Source organism: Microcaecilia unicolor, chromosome 1, assembly GCF_901765095.1.
Source record: "Microcaecilia unicolor chromosome 1, aMicUni1.1, whole genome shotgun sequence".
Taxonomy (NCBI): domain Eukaryota; kingdom Metazoa; phylum Chordata; class Amphibia; order Gymnophiona; family Siphonopidae; genus Microcaecilia; species Microcaecilia unicolor.
The window spans coordinates 630,901,733-630,923,510 of NC_044031.1; the positions used below are offsets into that span (position 1 = coordinate 630,901,733).

At 44.7% G+C, this 21,778-nt stretch overlaps 1 protein-coding gene across 4 annotated transcripts in view; it reads right to left on the reverse strand.

Annotated features, from left to right (window-relative positions):
- Window positions 1–21,778, reverse strand: part of MAF1 (MAF1 homolog, negative regulator of RNA polymerase III) — a 119,124-nt gene that overhangs the window by 61,394 nt on the left and 35,952 nt on the right. For all 4 annotated transcript variants that reach the window (XR_003943982.1, XR_003943981.1, XR_003943983.1 and 1 more), the window contains exons 4-6: window positions 17,550–17,678; window positions 17,232–17,397; window positions 12,518–12,639 (exon numbers count right to left, since the gene is read on the reverse strand). Coding sequence is in view for 1 of the 4 variants with exons in the window: in XM_030220905.1 (XP_030076765.1) it covers window positions 12,518–12,639; window positions 17,232–17,397; window positions 17,550–17,678 (417 nt within the window). In the remaining 3 variants the exon portion in view is untranslated. The remainder of the gene's footprint in view (window positions 1–12,517; window positions 12,640–17,231; window positions 17,398–17,549; window positions 17,679–21,778) is intronic.

Consider the following 21,778-nt stretch of genomic DNA (forward strand, 5'->3'; position numbering starts at 1 on the left):
TGCACTTGCTTAAACATCATCTGCCATTTGGATGCCCAGTCTCATGAAGACCTCTTGCAATTATTCACAATCCTCTTGCAATTTAACAACTTCAAATAACTTTGTGTCATCAGCAAATTTAATCAACTCACTAGTTACTCCCAGACACCTGCACAGACACCTGCAGAACCCCACTATCTACCCTTCTCCATTGAGAATATTGACCATTTAACCCTACTCTCTGTTTTCTTTTAACCAGTTTTTAATCCACAATAGGATATTGACTCCTATCCTATGACTTTCTAATTTCCTCAGGAGTCTTTCATGAGGTACTCTGTCAAATGCCTTTTGAAAATCCAGATACACAATATCAACCAGCTCACCTTTATCAAAGAAATGGAGTAGATTGGAAAGGCACGATTTCCCTTGACTAAATCCATGTTGGCTTTGTCTCATTAATCCATACTTATATATGTGCTCTGTAATTTTGTTCTTTATAACAGTCTCTACCATTTTGCCCGGCACCGTCAGAAGGCTCACCAGTCTATAATTTCCTGGATCCCCTCTGGAACCCTTTAAAAAAATTGGCGTTACACTGGCCATCCTCAATCCTCCGGTACAAAGCTTGATTTTAAATATAAATTAAATATTACTAATGAAAGCACTGCAAGTTTATTTTTCAGTTCTATCTGTACTCTGGGATGTATACCATCCAGTCCAGGCGATTTGCTACTCTTTAATTTGTCAAATTCCCAAATTACATCTTCCAAGTTTACAGAGATTTGTTTCAATTTCTCTGACTCATCTGCATTGAATACCATTTCTGACACTGGTATCTCTACCACATATCTTCCTCGGTGAAAACCGAAGCAAAAAATTCATTTAATCTCTCTGCTATGGCCTTGTCTTCACTGAGTGCCCCTTTTACCCCTTGATCATTTAACGGTCCAACTAATTCTTTTACTGGCTTCTTGCGTCTAATATCCCTTAAAAAGTTTTTACTGTGTGTTTTTGCTTCCAACGCAATTTTCTCAGTTTCTGCCTTCAATAAAGGCTTCTCTCATTTAAAATTAAAAAAAAAAAAATTCTCTATGCTTATTCCAGGCTTTACCTTTCACTCCCCCTCAGCTAAGGATCATTTGTGCTTTTTCCAGACTATACCCCTCACTCTATTTTGGCAAACGTTTGAATTTGGTGAATGATACAGGAAAAATTATGTGTTTTAAGAAGATAATTGAAAAACAAAGCAAGTATCTATCAGCTAGAGTCTTGAAAGAGCTAGACCAGCAAACAGGAAAAAAAAAAAAAGAACTGACAAAATTATAAATAAAATGTGTTGTACAAAGATTGGATGAAGAGGAAGCAGTTTGGTGAAAACAACAACTAAGATAAGTTTATGGCACACTGCTTATTTATTTACTAGTGTTGTATATGGTGGATGGGCGAAGAAGAGTGCCATTTTGTCTCCTTTTTTTCCCCCGTTTTTAATTGAAACTCATTGGTTTGCAATCATTGCGGCAAATCAGATTGTTTGAGGAGAAATGATATATGAGTTGGACATTGGGGAGTTAGTACACTTTTTGATTTTATTCATTGGAAAAAAGTCTAAAAACATTATTTAGAAATATATATATAACATTTTTGTTTTGAAAAATAAGGAAAGAAAATCTTAAAAGGGGAAGCTTATGAAGTATAGAGCTAATTAAGTGAGCCAAAATTACCGGCATTTCTCACTAAAAGCAAGCTCTGCTGGTTACATACAGCCTATACTGAATCCTCCCTTTATACTTTCCTTGTTGATTTCAAACTTTGTTGCTCCACAGTTTCCTCTTATAGATATCATAGATACAGTGGGATTAATTCGACTTTTTGACATTTGTTTATTTATCTTTCCCTTTCCCGCCCCCCTGATAAGTCCCTCCCCTCCTTCCTTACTGACTTCGATGCCTGGCTCTCTGTTTTTATTGAGCCCTCATCCCCATCCCTCATTCTTGGTGACTTCAACATACACACTGATAACCCATCCAACTCATACGCTTCTCAATTCCTCACTCTAACCTCCTCCTTCAACCTCCAACTGAGCTCCACCACCCCTACTCACAAATCTGGTCACTGTCTCGATCTCGTCCTCTCTTCTACCTGCTCGCCCTCCAATTTCTGCGCCTCTGCTCTTCCCATTTCTGACCATCACCTGATCACATTCACACTTCATCATCCTCCCCCTCAGTCCCGCCCAACACTAACCACTACCTCCAGGAATCTCCAGGCTGTTGACCCCCCCCCCCCCCACCTTATCCACTAGTATCTCTGATCTCCTCCCGTCCATCATGTCCTCTGAGTCTGTCGACAAGGCTGTTTCCACTTACAATGCCACTCTCTCCTCTGCCCTAGACACCCTTGCACCATCCATTTCCCGTCCCACAAGGCGCACTAATCCCCAGCCCTGGCTTAACCCTTGCAACCGTTACCTTCGCTCCTGCACCCGATCGGCTGAACGCCTATGGAGGAAATCTCGCACCCATACTGACTTCATTCACTACAAATTCATGCTATCCTCCTTCCAGTCCTCCCTATTCCTCGCCAAACAGGACTATTACACCAAATTGACTAATTCCCTCAGCTCTAACCCTCGTCGTCTCTTCGCCACCCTCAACTCCCTCCTCAAAGTGCCCTCCGCTCCCACCCCCCCCCCTCACTCTCTCCTCAATCACTGGCTGACTACTTCCGCGACAAGGTCCAGAAGATCAACCTCGAATTCTCCACTAAACCTTCTCCTCCTCTTCATCCGATCACCCACTCCCTCAACCAACCAACCCAGGCCTCCTTCTCCTCTTTTCCTGATATCACCGAAGAGGAAACCGCCCATCTTCTCTCCTCCTCGAAATGCACCACCTGTTCCTCAGACCCCATCCCCACCAACTTACTTAACACCATCTCTCCTACTATCACCCCCCATCTGTCATATCCTCAACCTCTCTCTCTCCACTGCAACTGTCCCTGACACCTTCAAGCATGCTGTAGTCACACCTCTCCTCAAAAAACCTTCACTTGACCCTACCTGTCCCTCCAACTACCGCCCCATTTCCCTCCTACCCTTCCTCTCCAAAATACTTGAACGCGCCGTTCATAGCCATTGCCTTGATTTTCTCGCCTCCCATGCCATCCTCGATCCGCTTCAATCTGGCTTTCGCCCATTACACTCGACAGAAACGGCATTATCCAAAGTCTGTAATGACCTGTTCCTCGTCAAATCCAAAGGTCATTACTCCATCCTCATTCTCCTCGACCTATCCGCCACTTTTGACACTGTCAATCACAACTTACTTCTCGACACACTGTCCTCTTTTGGGTTCCTGGCCTCTGTCCTCTCCTGGTTCTCCTCTTATCTCTCCCATCGTACCTTCAGAGTACACTCTCATGGTTCTTCCTCCACCCCTATCCAGCTCTCCGTTGGAGTCCCTCAGGGTTCTGTCCTTGGACCCCTTCTTTTCTCAATCTACACCTCTTCCCTGGGCTCCCTGATCTCGTCTCATGGCTTCCACTATCATCTTTATGCTGACGACACCCAGCTTTATCTCTCCACACCAGACATCACTGCGGAAACCCAGGCCAAATTATCGGCCTGCTTATCCGACATTGCTGCCTGGATGTCCAACCGCCACCTGAAACTGAACATGGCCAAGACCGAACTTCTTGTCTTCCCACCCAAACCCACTTCTCCTCTACCTCCACTCTCTATCTCGGTTGATAACACCCTCATCGTCCCCGTCTCATCTGCCCGCAACCTCGGTGTCATCTTCGACTCCTCCCTCTCCTTCTCTGCGTATATCCAGCAGATAGCCAAGACCTGTCGCTTCTTCCTCTACAACATTAGCAAAATCCGCCCTTTCTCCTCTGAGCACACCAAAAGAACTCTCATCCACTCTCTCATTACCTCTCGTCTTGACTACTGCAACCTACTCCTCACTGGGCTCCCACTTAGCCACCTATCCCCCTTCAGTCCGTTCAGAACTCTGCTGCACGTCTTATCTTCCGCCTGAACCGATACACTCATATCACCCCTCTCCTCAAGTCACTTCACTGGCTTCCGATCAGGTACCGCATTCAGTTCAAGCTTCTGCTACTAACCTACAAATGTACTCGATCTGCAGTCCCTCCTTATCTCTCAACCCTCATCTCCCCTTATGTTCCTACCCGTAACCTCCGCTCTCAAGACAAATCCCTCCTTTCAGTACCCTTCTCCACCACCGCCAACTCCAGGCTCCGCCCTTTCTGCCTCGCCTCACCCCATGCGTGGAACAAACTCCCCGAGCCCATGCGCCACGCCCCCTCCCTGCCCATCTTCAAATCATTGCTAAAAGCCCACCTCTTCAATGTCGCCTTCGGCACCTAACCACTACACCTCCACCCAGGAAATCTAGACTGCCCCAACTTGACATTTCGTTCTTTAGATTGTAAGCTCCTTTGAGCAGGGACCGTCCTTCTTTGTTTAATTTGTACAGCGCTGCGTAACCCTAGTAGTGCTCTAGGAATGTTAAGTAGTAGTAGTAGTAGGGTTCCATAATGTTTTAGTACAAAGATTTACAACAGCAATCACATATGGATGGAATGGAGCATATGGGGGGCCAGTCCCCTCGCACATGCTGAGTTCATAAAGGCTGAGCATGTGCAAGGGGAGTGGTCATCGTGCTAGAAGCCCAGGAATAGTGACACTGCCAGGCTTTAGATGGAGGAGGGCTTCTGCTGGTGGGGCTTGGGGATCCCCTCCAGCACAGGTATGTGGGGTAGCGGGGTAGGGCAGAAAGTGGCAGGGGGTGGGGCAACATTTTTAACCCCCCACACCCACTTTGAGCTCCAGAGTCCCCCAAAATCTAAGGTCTGGCTATGTGTCTGATCTGATATTCCACCTATGCAGACACCAGAAAAAAATTACATGCCAGCCGTGGTGTTTAAACTTATTCTGTACACCCAGACCTATCCATATAGAAACAGTGCTGACTATATATATAATGTGATCACTGTGCTGCAGTATCCATTTTGTTATTGGTTATTCAGCAGGCCTAAACTAAATACAGAACTTATCTGCATAATGGCTGAATACTGCTGATATCTAGATAAAGCAAAGATACTTATATGTACTAGGTATTCTCTGAGGTCAGCAGGCTTCATATTCTCATGCGTGGGTAGATGCCGATCCACGTTATCTGGTCCAGCATGTATGCCCAAGTAAAAAAAAAAAAAAAAAGTTTTGTGAAGCGCAAGACATGTTCCACTGTGCATGCGTGAGCGCCTTCACGCCTGCTGTGAGAACACGGTTCCCTCAGTTTAATTTTAAAGCAAAAACAATGAAAATAAAATAATGAAATAGACAACTCCAAGGGGAGGTGGGCGAGATTGTGAGAAAATGAAGCCTGCTGTCCTTGGAGAATACTTGCTACAGGTAAGTATCTTCGCTTTCTCCGAGGACAAGCAGGAGCTCATATTCTCAAGTGTGGGGAATCCCTAGCATCCAGGCTCACCCAAAACAACAAACATTGGTCAATTGGGCCTTGCAACGGCGAGGAAATTACACAGATTATCCTGAAACTATATATAATCTGTATGAGAGTGCAGCCTGGAACAAAATAAAATGGGTCTAGGCGGGTGGAGTTGGATTCTAGACCCCAAACAGATTCTGCAACACTGATTGCCCAAACCGACTGTAACATCGGGTATCCTGCTCAAGGCAGTAGTGAGATGTGAATGTGTGGACTGAAGACCACATTGCAGCCTTGCAAATTTCCTCAATGGAGGCTGACCTCAAGTCGGCTACCGACGCAGCCATGGCTCTAACATTATGAGCCGTGACATGACCCTCCAAGGCCAGCCCTGCCTGGGCATAAGTGAAGTAAATGCAATCTGCCAGCCAAATTAAGATGGTGCACTTCCTGTTGGGATCAAAAGAAAAAAAAGTTGGGTGGACTGTCTGTGAGGCCTTGTCTGCTCCATGTAGTAGGCCCATGCTCTCTTGCAGTCCAAGGTGCAAGTTGCTTTCACCAGGATGGGCATGAGGTTGGGGAAAGAATACTGGGAAGACAATCAACTGGTTAAGATGGAACACCGACACCACCTTCGGCAGGAACTTAGGGTGCATGCAAAGGACTACTCTGTTGTGATGAAACTTAGTATATAAGGTGCATCCACTGCTAAGGCCTGAAGCTCAATGACCCTACGAGCTGAAGTAATAGCCACCTTGAAAACGGCCTTCCAGGTCAGATTGCAGAATTCTGTGGCTCAAAAGGAGCTTTCATCAAATGGGTGAGAACAACGTTGAGATCCCATAATACTGGAAGAGGTTTGACAGGGGGCATTGACAAAAGCAAACCTCTCATGAAGCAAACAACCAAGGGCTGTCCAGAGATTGTCTTACCTTCTAGACGTCAATGATAAGCACTAATTGCACTAAGGTGAACCCTTACGGAGTTGGTCTTGAGACCAGACTCTGACAAGTGTAGAAGCACGAGCCACACTCAAGCAGGGTCTGTGTAGGACAAGTAAGAGGATCTAGGGCCCTGCTCTCACACCAGACGGCAAACCTCCTCCATTTAAAAGAGTTAACACATTTTGCTTTTGCCATGTGACATACACCTTCACCTTGTGGATGGACCCTGAGAGTTAACACATTTTAGTGGAATCATTCCTGGAAGCCAGTAACACCTGGGAGACACCCTCTGAAAGACACAAGGAAATGAATTCTAAGCTCTCAACATCTAAGCTGTGAGAGCCAGAGACTGGAGGTTGGGACATAGGAGCACCCCTCATTCTGAGTAATGAGGATAGTAAAACACTCCAATCTCCACAGTTCTTCGGAGGATAATTCCAGAAGAAGAGGGAACCAAATTTGTCTTGGCCAGTAACACACGATCCGAATCAAGGTTCTGCGGTCTTGTTGAGTTACAACAAAGTTTTTCCTACTGGAGGTATCAGAGAATAAGCATACAGGAGACCTGTCCCCCAATTGACGAGGAAGGCATCCAACACTAGTCTGTCGTGGGTGTGAAGACTGGAACAGAACTGAGGGACCTTGTGGTTGATCTGAGTGGCAAAAAGATCCACCAAGGGGGTACCCCACACTCGGAAGAAGTTGCAGGCCATGCCCATGTGGAGAGACCACTCATGCGGTTGGATTATCCTGCTCAGTCTGTTGGCCAGGGTGTTGTTTGCAACCGCCAGATAAGTGGCTCGAAGGAACATGCTGTGTAGGCGAGCCCAATGCCACATCCAGACAGCTTCCTGACACAAAGGGCGTGATCCAGAGTCCCCCTGCTTGTTGATGTAATTACATTGCAACCTGATTGTTTGTTTGAATCAGAATAATTTGATGGGACAGCCGATCTCTCAAAGCTTTTAGAGCGTTCCAGACCGCTCGAAGATCCAGGAGGTGATCTGAAGATTCGTTTCGACGTCGAGTGTCGCACTGGCATCAGGAGGGACCAAAGTTCCCTGAGTGTGAAGCCTATTTACATGAGCTCCCCATCCCAGGAGAGATGTATCGGTCGTTGGCACTTTTTGTGGCTAAGGAATTTGGAATGGAAGTCCCAGAGTCAAAATGGATCGAATTGTCCACCACTAAAGAAAGCGTACAAGTTCTGGGGACACTTGAATGACATCTTCCAGGCTTCCTGTGGCTTGATACCACTGAGAAGCCAGGGTCCATTGAGCTGGTCTCATATGAAGCCGTGTCATGGGTGTAACATACACTGTGGAAGCCATGTGGCCCAAAACCCTCAACATCTGCTGAGCTGTGACCTGCGAAGAGGCTCGAACCTTGGAGGCCAGCAAGACAAGATTGTCTGCTCTGGCTTCCGGGAAGAAGGCTCAAACCTTGTGTGTGTCAAGCAGGGCTCCTATGAATTCCAATTTCTGGACAGGATGTAGATGGGACTTGGGGTAGTTTAAAACGAACCCTAGTAGCTTGAGCACCCGAATAGTCATCCGCATGGACTCCCGAGCACCGTCCTCTGAGGTGCTCTTCACCAGCCAATCGTTGAGATACAGGAACAAATGATCTTCCAGTCTGTGTAGCGATGCTGTGACTACCGCTAGACACTTAGTGAAGATCCTGGGAGCTGACGCAAGGCAAAAAGGCAACACGTGGTACTGAAAGTGATTAGTTTCCCGCCAAAATCGAGGATACTTCCAGAGGCTATGAAGTATCAGGATATTAGTATAAGAATTCATTCTCCAGAGAGCACAGCCAATCATTTTTCTGAATCATTGGGAGAAGGGTGCCCTGGGAAATCATCCTGAACTTTTCTCGGACTAGAAATTTGTTCAGGGCCCTTAGGTCTAGGATGGGACACATCCCCCCTGTCTTTTTTGCACAATAAAGTACCTGGAATAGAGTTGAATGAATGAGATCTTGGTGGGAAATTTGGAGGTTTGGAATGCCAATTGAGGGTGTAACCAAGAAGGATTAGTTGAAGAACCCACCTGTCAGAGGTTATGAGAGACCACCTTTGGTGAAAAAATTTTAAACTTCCCCGACTGGCAAGTCGTCCGGAACTGACATTTTTACTGCGGCTATGCTCTGCTGAAGCCAGTCAAAAATTCGTCCCTTGCTTTGACTAGGGAGCAGCAGGGGCATCAGGCGCACGCTGTTGATGAGAACGAGTACGCTGCAGCTGAGACTTTGCAGGATTGCGAGCTGAAGGAGTTTACCTATGCCTAGAGTAGTAGTAGGGAGTACGCCTTGATTTGCCAAAAAATCTCCTAGATGAGGAGGCAGATGCAGAAGGCATCCGGCAGGAGAGAGCACAGATGGTATCGGTGCGTTTCTTGCTTTGGTCAGCCATCTCCACAACCTTCTCTCCAAAAAGGTTATCCCCCCTCCCCCCCCCCCCCCCCCCCCCCCCCCCCCCCCCCGGCAAGAGGCATTCGGATGGCTGAGGGGAGATATGATAGAGGTCCATAAAATAATGAGTGGAGTTGAATGGGTAGATGTGAAGTGTCTGTTTACGCTTTCCAAAAATACTAGGACTGGGGGGTATGTGATGAAGCTACAATGTAGTAAATTTAAAACGAATCAGGGAAACTTTTTCGTCACTCAACGTGTAATTAAACAATGGAATTCGTTGCCAGAGAATGTGGTAAAGGTGGTTAGCTTAGCGAAGTTTAAAAAAGGTTTGGACGGCTTCCTACAGAAAAAGTCCATAGACCATTACTAAATGGACTCGGGGAAAATCCACAATTTCTGGGATAAGCAGTATAGAAGGTTTTGTACTTTTTTGCCAGGTATTTGTGACCTGGATTGGCCACTGTTGGAAACAGGATGCTGGACCTTTGGTCTTTCCCAATATGGCAATACTTATGTACCTTGTGGAAAGGAACCATCATAGCCTCCTTAGGGGGGGAGGTATAGTCCAGGACCTCAAGTATCTTGGCCCTGGGCTCATCCTCCACTTCTACAGGAAATGGAATAGCATCAGCTATTTCTCACAAAAGATGGGCAAGAGAGGTTCTCAGTTGGAGACTGTCTCCTCTCAGGTGGTGGAGAGAGCTCAGAAGGGATCTCATAAGACTCGTCAGAGGAAAAGTATATGGATTCTCCTCTGATTCCCATGAGCACTCCTCCTCAGTATCGGATAAAATCTCCCTACGAGATGACCAAGAACGAGCCTGCCTCAATGCAGAGGAACCATGTCCTTGAAAGCGGCGTTGAGAGACCGTCTCCTGCCTCGAATCCGGCGAAGCTTCCTCCACTGTCGGAGGGGTGCCAGCCTGGGTGGCAGTCGACACCAGGGCTGCACCGCAGGCTGAGGGCCAGGCGGGGCTGCAGCAGGAGGTATGGCAGGCACAAGCACCCCCAATACCGTAGCACATTGCTGCATAAAGCCATCCAGCAGCTCAGGGAACTAGGCCCAGATGCATTCATGGAGGGCCGACATCGGGAAAAGCTGGGGCATCAGCTAAGGCATGTTGCAGAACCGCTGGGGCCAATACAGGAGCAGGATCTCAGCTGCTTGGAGACAATCGTATCAGTACCTCCTGGATGGAGGGAGAGTTGTCCTCCCAGCGCCGACGCTTCTCAGGTGCCATGTCCCTCAGCGCCCCAGAGCTCCCAGCACCATGTATCAAGCGTGACCGGTGACAGTGCTTCTTTACCTTCGCCCAAACCACATCACCCATACTCCTCGGTGCCGACGAGGATGACGTCAAATCCTCATGTCACCTCAGGATCGGGTCCAACAATGGCTGGTCCCGGGGGGGGGGGGGGGGGGGGGCGGGGGGCCTGCACAGCAGAAGACCTCGAGACAGGTGGACCCACTCGATGCCTCACTGCTCCCAGTGTCTTCACGTCTCGAAGTAGCCATGCTTACTGACACTCTTGATGCCAGTGCGACACTCGACGTCGATCTTTTCGCACTCAGCCTCCCGGGAAACCTGGGTTCTCTGCTTCATATGACGACAGAGAACACAGATGGCAGGACTACAGTCAGGCTCAAGACACTGCAGACACCAAGGATGGGTGTCTTTTCTCAAGATGGTCCGACTGAATCGGGTACAATGCTTGAAGCCACTGGGAGTCTTCGTGGACATGGATGAGCATCTCGCCGGCCAAATCAAACTGCTCAATGGTGTCTGAAAAGGGGCAAAGGCACGAAAAAAGGGGTTCCCGACCAGAGTAGGGCCTAAAAGCAGCCCACACTGAAAATAAAAGGAAACAAACGCGGGCAAAAAAAGACTAAAAAAATGAGTACTTTTTTTTTTTTTTTTTTTAAAGAGAAACAAACCGAAAAAAAAAAAAAGTAAAGGCCAAAGGAACTCTGAAAAAGCTCTAACCCGGCCGATTTAAGAGAGACCAAACAAACACAGCTTCTCTTCACACAGAAAAAACGAAACTGAGGGAACCATGTTCTCACGGCGGGTAGAAAGGCACTCACACGTGCAATGGAGCGCATCTCGCTCTTCACAAAGCTCTGGTTTTTTTTTTTTTACTTGGGCATAAATGCCGGACCGGATGACGCATGAGAATATGAGAGCCTGCTTGTCCTCGGAGAACTTTCTTTACCCATCCTCACTGCACCCCAAACCTGGCCTCTTAAACAGATATCAGCTGAAAACTTTTCTAAATAACCCGATACTAACTGTATAAGATTTGGACGTCTATGAACAGAAGTGTCTTCAGGGCTTCAATTAATTATTATTATTGTTGTTACATTTGTACCCCGCGCTTTCCCACTCACGGCAGGCTCAATGCGGCTTACATGGGGCAATGGAGGGTTAAGTGACTTGCCCAGAGTCACAAGGAGTAACAAAGTCCTTCTCCTATGTTAGGATTCTCTGAAAATAGAGTAGCACAGGGCCACGAGTTACACTGAGCTAAATACACATCTCAGGCTGAAAGGCATCACCATCTTTCGCTCTAATAAGTCATTTTTCAATAAAGATTGAGTGTAGCTGAGAAGATGCATCTCCAGTAGTACCAGATGACAGAGCAGTGGAGATGGGAGGAAGGAGTCTCAGCAGTAGAACCAAAGGCAGAGGGAGGGAGGGAGGAATCTCAGCAGTAGCACCAGAGGCAGAGGGAGGAGGGGAGGGAGGAGTCTCAGCAGTAGCACTAGAGGAAGAGTGAGGAGGGGAGGGAGGAGTCTCAGCAGTAGCACTAGAGGAAGAGTGAGGAGCGGAGGGAGGAGTCTCAGCAGTAGCACTAGAGGAAGAGTGAGGAGGGGAGGGAGGGGTCTCAGTAGTAGCACTAGAGGAAGAGTGAGGAGGAGAGGGTGGAGTCTCAGTAGTAGCACCAGAGGCAGTGCGGGAGTGAGTGAGGCGTTTCAGCAGTAGCACCAGAGGCAGAGGGAGGAGGGAAGGGAGGAGTCTCAGAACTATTACCAGAGGAAGAATGAGGAGGGGAGGAAAGAGTGAGGCGCTTCAGCAGTAGCACCAGAGGCAGAGTGAAGAGGGGAGGGAAGAGTTTCAGAACTACTACCAGAGGCAGAATGAGGAGGGAGGAATTTCAGCAGTAGCACAAGAGGCGGAGAAAGGAGTTTTAGCGGTAGCACCAGAGTAAGGAGGGGAGAGAGGAGTCTCGGCACTATCACCAGAGGAAGAATGAGGAGGGGAGGAAAGAGTCTCAACAGTAGCTCCAGAAGCAGAGTGAAGAAGAGAGGGAAGAGTCTCAGCAGTATCACCAGAGGCAGAGTGAGGAGGGGAGGGAAGAGTTTCAGCAAAGCAGGGAAGTGAGGTGAGCGGAGTTTCAGTAGAACCACTTAGTGATGTGAGAACAGTAGGGAAGTCAAGAGCAAGGGACGGAGGTGTCCCAGAGTGCCACAGTGTGACTTTTTTATATTTAGTTCACACCTTTTCATTAGTAGTTCAATGTGGGTTATTATACAGGTTCGGTACATATTTATCTGTTCCCAGAGGACTTACAATCTAAATTTGCATCTGAGCCAACTGGCAGTTAAGGCTGAATGAACTTGCCCAATGCAACTCAAACCCTGGGTCCCAGCCTGTTACTCCTCCAGTCCATGAGAGCTGCTGAGGAGGGAAGGAGTCTCACCTGTAAATATCACACTCTGACAGGCAGATCTCCTCATCTACTGCATTCCACAGATGGGGCTTGAGAGCACTGAATTCTTCCCCCATAGTAGAGGATAAACTGCAATTCACAGCATTTACCACCTGCAAGGGAAGGAGGACAGCCACTGATGAGCAGGAGGGCAAGAAGGCACACGGGTGGCTACCACTCTGTAGAATGAGCAAGACGCCAGACAGGTAGCTACTAGGAAGTGGGAGGTGTAGAAAGGTGGATGGGTGACCACTAGTGAGTGGGAGTGGCAGAAAGGCTGACGGATATCTATCAGTGAGGAGGAGGGGTGAGAAGAGAGGTGGGCAAGTGACTATCCACTAGGGAGCAGGGTGGGGTAGAGCGAGGGCAGTAGCCACCACTCAGAAAATAGATAGGTTGCCACCATTGAGAAGAAAAGGCATGAAGGCAGGTTGTTGGCAACCAGTAAGCAAGTGACAACCACTGAGGAGCAGGAAAGCGAATGGGTGGCTATCAGTGAGCAAGGCAGCAGACAGTAACAAGTGAGCAGGAGTGGCAGGACAGTTATCTTTCATTACAAAGCTGCCCTAAGACAAACCCTGAATCATATCTCTGCCACACTCAGTTTTGAGGGAAGCATACCGAGTAGCATCTTTTCCTTATTGGAATGCTCTCTTTACATTCATTAGTGCCAGCAGAAGACCAGGCACTCCTGTACTCTGTTCTCTCAAATTACATGACAAAATCAGCCCAGCAAGCAGTATAAGGAAGGTGTTCTACAAGTAATATATGGCAATGTAGAGACAAAAGCCAGTTCCAACATTCTTTCCTTTAAAGCATTCCCCTCTAACAAAAACAGAGGCAAAAAAAAAAATCTAAAAAAAAAAAAGAAGTGAGGATATCCAAAAACTTGGTATATAGGACCTTTAATATAGTCACAAATTCAACTCATCAAGGACCTGACACAGACATGTTTCGGCATGTGTGCCTGCTTCAGGGGTCAACAATCCGTATAAAAACAAAATAAATACACATAAACAAAGTATACATAAAAAGGTAACAACACACCTAAATTATTAAGGGGTCCTTTAACGAAGCTGCGGCAAAAGGCAGGTCTTTGGTTTTTTTCAAGAAATGGCCATGCGGCCAGTCAAGAAATGGCCATGCAGCCATTTCGGGAGCACTTACCGCCACCCATTGAGGTGGCAGTAAGGGCTCATGAGCTAACCCAGCAGTAACTCGGCAGCGCACAGCACTGCCTGATTACCGCCGGGTATACTCCGGCGCTACAAAAATTTTAATATTTTTGCAGTACCAGAAATGGCGCGCGCTAGGGGAGGAAACTACCACTGGGCTGCTGCGGTAACCTGGCAGTAATTCCATTTTAGTGAGCGGTAAGCCCATGTTGGGCTTACAGCTGCTTTGTAGAAGGGCCCCTCAAACTTTAAACAAATGAATTAAATGAACATAGCCATAACACCCGTAAAAAGAATAAAATTGTGGTGACAATAGGGAAAATAATTAGGATACAATTATAATCTAATATATTTAAAAATAGATTTGTACAAGTATAAACTAAATATCAAAAATATAAATAAAATAATAATGATTCTATTACTGTAAAATAAAACACGAACATAAAATTAAAAATAAGAGTTACAGAGATGGTGTGACAAACAAGAAAAAGCACTTCAAACAATATGGGGTATGTTTACTAAGGCTAGTTAGCATTTTTAACGTTAACGTTAAAGGCGCGTTAATGTTAAAGTTAAGGTACATTCCTATGGGCGCATTAGTGTTTAATGTGTGTCAACCATTAACGTACCTATTCTGTTTGATTTTGCAGCTCCTTGTGACTCTGGGCAAGTCACTTAACCCTCCATTGCCCCGGTACAAAATAAGTACCTGAATATATGTAAACTTCTTTGAATGTAGTTGCAAACACCTCAGAAAGGCGGTATATCAAGTCCCATTTCCCTTTCCCTATATTCAAAGGCACTTTGATCAACTAATTATAGGACCATTTTCCACCAACATATGCGACAGGTATTTTATTTCCCAACACTTATTATTCATATGTTTTTTTTATCATTCTCAATTATAATTAATTTTACCCTGCATTTACATCCATGAATTTATCCATATGTGGTAAAATACTCTACTCTTTGTTGCTTACCTTATATAGGGCTGCGTTTACTAAGGCGCGCTATGGAAATAGGTGTATGAAATAGTACTGGCGGCAAGGACAGATAATGCCTTACTGTAAATAAAACAATTAGAAAAAAAGAACAACTGAAAGCTGTAGACTCTGTGCTGTATGTATCATATGTGGAATGCTATGCTACAAAAAATAATAATGTCTTTTACATAATGAATAGAACAGGCAAAGGTAATGATTTTAAAAACCTGAGCACTCATGAGATCCCAAATCATTTTAGCAGTGGGAAAAGTCTATGGTATAAAATATATCCCTGCATACATACAAAAAAATGCTGAAAAGATTGCAAGCAACCAAGCATGAAAAAAGAAAAGCACGGTAAGGAACAGGAGGAAATAGGCTAAAGTGAGAAAGATTTTTAAATCACAAAGGACCCACATGCGGGCAAACCGCTGTTATGTCTCCTTGCATGGCCAGAAAAAAGTGCATTAATAACAACAATCTACCAATTTTAGGAAAAAGTAAATACTGTGAGAAACAGGGTAAGGAAAAACGCCAGCATGTAGTTGGACTAAATACTATGGCTAAAGAAGCAAAAATTACTCTTTTGTTTTGCTTTTAGCTAAATTGCTTTCAAGTCACTGCTTTATTTTATGATGACATGTAGTAATACTCTCTCGTTTATTAATTTACATATTATTGTTTACATTTTCTGAGCGCATTTAGTTCGTTTTGCATTTTGGCTCCTTAATCCACGCATACAGCTGTTGTCATCCGATTTTGAATAAGGAACGCTGCCGGGTTTTCCTGGAGCCACAATCCTTCAGCTTAGTACAAGAGTTTCTGTTTAGTACGGGCGAGTGCTTCTCTTTTATTGGCACTTGATTCAATAATGTTTTTCAACTTGACTCCATGCATCGTGCATTTCCTTAGCCATATTTTGTTTCTTTAGCCTTATTTATTCCTACTACATGCTGGCGCTTTTCCTTACCCTGTTTCTCACAGTGTTTACTCTTTCCTAAAATTGGTAGATTGTCGATATTAATGCACTTTATTCTGGCCATGCAAGGAGACATTTATTTATATATTAACAGCGGTTTCCCCACATGTGGTCCTTTGTGGTTTAAAAATATTTCCTCCTATAACTTACAGCGCTTTTCTTTTTACACGCTTGGTTGCTTGCAATCTTTTCAGCATTTTTTTTGTATGTATGCAGGGATATATTTTATACCATAGACTTTTCCCACTGCTAAAATGATATGGGATCTCATGAGTGCTCAAGTTTTTTAAATCATTACTTTTGCCTGTTCTATTCATTATGAAAACGACTATTTTTTGTAGCATAGCATTCCACATACGATACATACAGCACACAGTCTACAGCTTTCAGCTGTTCATTTTTTAATCATTTTATTTACAGTAAGGCATTATCTATCCTTGCTGCCAGTACTTTTTCATACACCTATTTCCATTATGTTTGACGTCCCTGTTGCTAGCACTTCTTTGTCGTTAGTCCCTTTTCCACAAGCTTATTTCTATTATGTTTGTTTGATTTGAAGTCATAATTTTTCACCCTATTGTTTTTTTTACTTTCTTTTAGTATATTCAAAGGCACTTTCATCAACTAAATACAGGACCATTTTCCACCAACATCACTTATTATTCATATGTTTTTTTATCATTTTCTATTAATCATAATTATTTTTACCCTGCATTTGCACCCACGAATTTATCCACATGCGATAGAATACTCTACTCTTTGTTGCTTACCTTATATATTGTTTGAACTGCTTTTTCTTGTTTGTCACACCATCTCTGTAACTCTTATTTTTAATTTTATGTTCATTTTTAATTTTATAATAGAATCATTATTTTATTTTTTTATATTTAGTTTATACTGTTAAAAATCTATTGTTAAATATACTAGATTATAATTATATCTTAATTATTTTCCCTGTCACCACAATTTTATTCTTTTTACAGGCACAACGGGTTATGTTTCCTTCATTTAATTTATTTAAAGTTTTAATGATTTAAATGTATTGTTACCTTTTTAAGTATACTTTGTTTATATGTATTTATTTTGTTTATAAAGTATTGTTGACCCCTGAATCAGGCTCACATGCCAAAACACAGCTGTGTCAGGTCGTTGATGAGTTGAATTTGTGACAATGCTAAAGGTCCTATACACCGAGTTTTTGGACATCCTCACCTTTTTTGTTCCTCACTTTGTTTTTATTGTCTACATGTCCATGAGGTTTGGACTTTTTCCTTCATTTTATTCCCCTCTACAACAACCCAGGGGCAGACAGGGCTTGTTTAATCCCAGCAGGATGCCACTTTTTCATCCTATTAAATACAATCATTCCGTGAGAGCATGGAATATACTCTTAGTAGTTCCCTAGCACCCTGGTATGATTTTATTCTCATACTTGTGGTCGAGTGACTTCAGAAATGCCAAGCAATGAAGATCTGAGTGGAATCAACCTCATAGTGGAGATGGGAAAATTGTGCTGATGTCAGAGTGAGAAGTGGTATAGGAAAGGGAGAGCATGGCCTATTACTTACCCAGTTTAAACTGGGTTCACGACTGAATTCGTGGCTCTTGGCAGCGCTGAAGTCATAGTCAGGCCGGAAGGACTCATTCAGAGTGGCAATCAGGTAGAAGAGGGTCTTTCTGCTGCACTTGTCACTGAGGGGGCCATCTTCATCACCACTCTGACTCTTACTGAGCCTGTGTAGAGAAAGACCGAACATAGACCTTAATGTAACCTGCTGAAAGAAGGCTGAGGGAAGCCTCTACTCACTAGATAGTATCTACTAGCTTGAGCTCAAGATCTAGACAGCAGAGAGAGGAAGGGAGGAACCCTGTAACAAAACTGTTACCTGCTGGGGCTGATTTCGCTGGTCTGTGGGGGCGAGAGTGCTTCCAGCACATGGGGCTGCCCTTCCTGGCAGAACTGTTTAAACATGTGCTTATCATCGCCTGCCATCTTACAAGAGTAACTCTCGATCCTGTGAAGAGACACAGAAACTGGTTAGAGAGAAAGATGAGACAAGAGGCGCCATGCGGCTTTTCTGGGTCTTGAGCACATGAACCCTATATTCCAGAGCAGTCCATCTCCGAGCGTCAGACTCAGAGGGGGGTCTTAATTCAGGTAGAGATCTAAGAAAGGGAACATATCACATCTTTTAGAGAAACTCAGCATTTCACATTCCTTGTCCTTTCCAGGGGCATGGGACAGGAACGTATTCCATATTTTCAGCCTGCTTGAACAACGTGACGGGAGCCCTGGAAGAGTCCAGCACAAGCTAATGATGTCTGCAACTAAGTTTCACTAACCCAGTAAAGAGGAGTGGGGCGTGTGACAGGAGACAGGGTAAGGCCAAGGGAAGAAAAGGCAGAGATGACGGGGACAAGGCAGAATAAGAGACTCCTATACAGATAGGACAGAGAAAGACTACAAGAGTCAGTGACACCAGAAGAAGAGAAGGTCAGAAAGACACCAGAGACAGGGACTGCAGCAATCACACAAGACCAGAAAGCGCCATCTGGAGCGGGGACTATAACAGTCACACAAGGAAAGGCGAGAGTTATATTATGTAAAGGATTTGTATCCAGCCAAATCCCTAATCAATCAAGTTCAAAGCAGGTAACAATACCATCAAGTCTATAATCTTAAAGGAAATAACATATATAAAAATTAAACATCAGTGTATACAAAACTTGGTAAAAAGGTTTTCTGCTTCTCTATAAATTCCATACGTCGAAATTAAACAAATGTTCAAAAATAAAGAATTCCATATACTAATTGCACCATAACCAAAAGCCCTTTCATGGGCAGATTTAAACTTCACTCCCTTCATTGATAGAAAAGACAAAATTAAATGTTCACTATTTCTGCCATAGAAAATGGCACGGGAACAAAGTTTGTCCCCATCCCCATGAGCTCTGTCCGCACCTCCACCCATCCCTGCAAGCTCAGTCTGACCCCATCCGCACAAGCCTTGAACAGTTATTTCATACTTAAATCTTTTATTGAAGTATAAAAAGGAACATTATTCTGTACAACTGTTTATAAATCACAAACAATAATACAGAACAAGGATCTACAAAACCCCTTGTCTCTCCTCCCCCTTTCACAATCATCCCTCCACTATTGGGAAAACTGAACAAGCCAATGCTACTACAGAATGCTAAATAGAAAATTTACACTAACACAATACCTCAGTCTCACACACATTTATTAAAACATAATAAGTGACCATAAACATACATTAAATTGAAATCCCCCAAGAAGCCAGAACTTGCACGTAGTACACCAGAGAAATAGAAAGAGATGCATTTCCTTCTACACTGTACAAAATATATGTACATACATAAGTATTGCCATAGTGGGACAGACCGAAGGTCCATCAAGCCCTGCATTCTGTTTCCAACAGTGGCCAATCCAGGTCACAAGTACCTGGCAAGATTCCAAAAAAATGTACATTTTATGCTGCTTATCTTAGAAACTAGTAAAAAAGGCCCATTTCTGTTTTGAAGGAAACGGGCGCTAGCAATGGGTTTTTTTTTTTAGAGTGAGAATGTGTATGTGTGGCAGAGTATGTGTGTGTGTGTGTGTCTGCATGACCCCCTCCTTCTGTCCGAGGTGCATGTCCCCCCCCCTCTCAGTTCCAAGTTCCTGCCCCCACCCCTTCCTGTGTGAGTGACATTGTAAGTTTGTTCTGCTTGAAGTTCCTCCCTCCCTTTCCAAGTGAACTGCGTTTCCACCCCACTCCCCTTGTGACACCCAGATCAGTTTCATGCTTCGTAGTACTGTTTAAATATTTTTCGTTTTGTTTTTTGAGTTGTGTCTCATGCGTTATCTGTTCCGTCATTGCTGGGTGTTGAAGGCGTTTTGACAGCCCTGGAGCTTTTGGATGGCGTTTTGTGAGGTAGCTTCTTGAGGGCGTCAGTCTTCTCAGTTGTTTGTTTTGGTTTTTTTTTTTTGTCTGTGGCAGTTTTGGGTGTCCGGTTCGTGTTGGCGGGAGTATGTCAGCTGTTTCTTTTTTTTTTTTTTGGAGGGCGGCGGGTTCGGGAGGGCGACTCGTCAGTCTGGTCAGCTGTTGCGTTCTTTTTGAGGAGTATGGCAGGTTCGTGACGGCGGTTCGTGAGGGTGGCAGTCTCGTCGGCTGCTTGAGGGCGTTGGTGTTTCTTTTTTTTTTTTTGGAGGGTGGCAGGGTTCGGGAGGGCGACTCGTCAGTCTGGTGAGCGGTTTTTGTTTTTTTTGAGAACGGCAGGTTTGGGTCGGCGCTCCGTGAGGGTGGCAGTCTCGTCGGCTGCTTGGTTTTTTGAGGGCGGTTACTGTGCGCGTGAGCTTCGGGAATTTGACATCCAGTCTCTAGTCTTTTTTTGTTTTGTGTTTTCGCGTGCCACTTCATTTGATTCGTTCATCAGTGTGGGAGGTATGATGTCAGTGTTATCTACCGCAGGTAGCAGACCACATCCGAGTGAGCCACGGTCCCAGGCAGCGTCAGAACGTTGGAGGTGAGAATTATTACATAGGATAATCAGTAGATTTTCCTCAAATCATAGGACGCTATCCAAACATTTTTAAACCCCGCTGAGCTAGCTGGTTTTACTATAGTCTCTGGCAAAGAATTCCAGAGTTTAATTACACATTGAATGAACAAATATTTTCTCCGATTCGTTTTAAATTCACTGTGTGCCCCCTAGTCCTAGTATTTTTGGAAAGAGTAAACAAGCGATTCACGTCTACCCGTTCCACTCTGCTCATTATTTTATAGACCTCTATCATATCTCCCCTCAGCTGTCTCTTCTCCAAGCTGAAGAGCCCTAGCCACTTTAACCTTTCCTTATAGGGAAGTTGTCCCATCCCCTTTATCATTTTCGTCTCCTTTCTCTGTACCTTTTCTAATGCCACTATATCTTTTTGAGATGCAGTGACCAGAATTGCACACAATATTTGAGGTGCAGTCGCACCATGGAGCAATACAAAGGCATTATAATGTCCTCATTTTTGTTTTCCATTCCTTTCCTAGTAATACCTAACAATCTATTTGCTTTCTTCGCCGCCACCACCACCACCACACATTGAGCAGAGGGTTTCAACGTATCATCAACAATGATACCTAGATCCCTGTCCTGGTCAGTGACTCCTAATATGGAACCTTGCATTACGTAGCTATAGCTTGGGTTCCTCATTCCTACATGCATCACTTTGCACTTGCTCACACTAAACATCATCTGCCATTTGGATGCCCAGTCTCCTAAGGTTCTCTTGTAATTTTTCACAATCCTCTTGCGATTTAACAACTTTGAATAACTTTGTGTCGTCAGCAAATTTAATTACCTCATTAGTTGCTCCCACCTCCAGATCATTTATAAATATGTTAAAAAGCAACGTCCCAACATAGACCCCTGGGTAACCCCACTATCTACCCTTCTCCATTGAGAACACTGACCATTTAACCCTACTCTCTTTTTTCTTTTAACCAGTTTTTAATTCACAATTAAATCACATGGTATAGGAGGTAGTACACTACCGCCTATCCCATGACTCTTCAATTTCCACTGGAGTCTTTCATGAGGTATTTTGTCAAATGCTCTTTGAAAATCCAGATAAACAATATCTACCAGTTCACCTTTATCCACTGCACATGCCGGGGTGGTGTTAGGGAAGTGCAACTTCTCTGCGCATATCCAGCAGATAGCCAAGACCTGTCGCTTCTTTCTCTTTAACATCAGCAAAATTCGCCCTTTCCTCTCTGAGCACACCACCCGTACTCTCATCCACGCTCTCATTACCTCTCGCCTTGACTACTGCAACCTACTCCTTACTGGCCTCCCACTTAGCCATCTATCCCCCCTTCAATCTGTTCAGAACTCTGCTGCACGTCTTATATTCCGCCTGAACCGATATACTCATAGCACCCCTCTTCTTAGGTCACTTCACTGGCTTCCAATCAGATACCGCATACAGTTCAAGCTTCTCCTTCTTACCTACAAATGCACTCAGTCTGCAGCTCCTCATTACCTCTCTACCCTCATTTCCCCTTACGTTCCCGCCCGTAACCTCCGCTCACAGGACAAATCCCTCCTCTCAGTACCC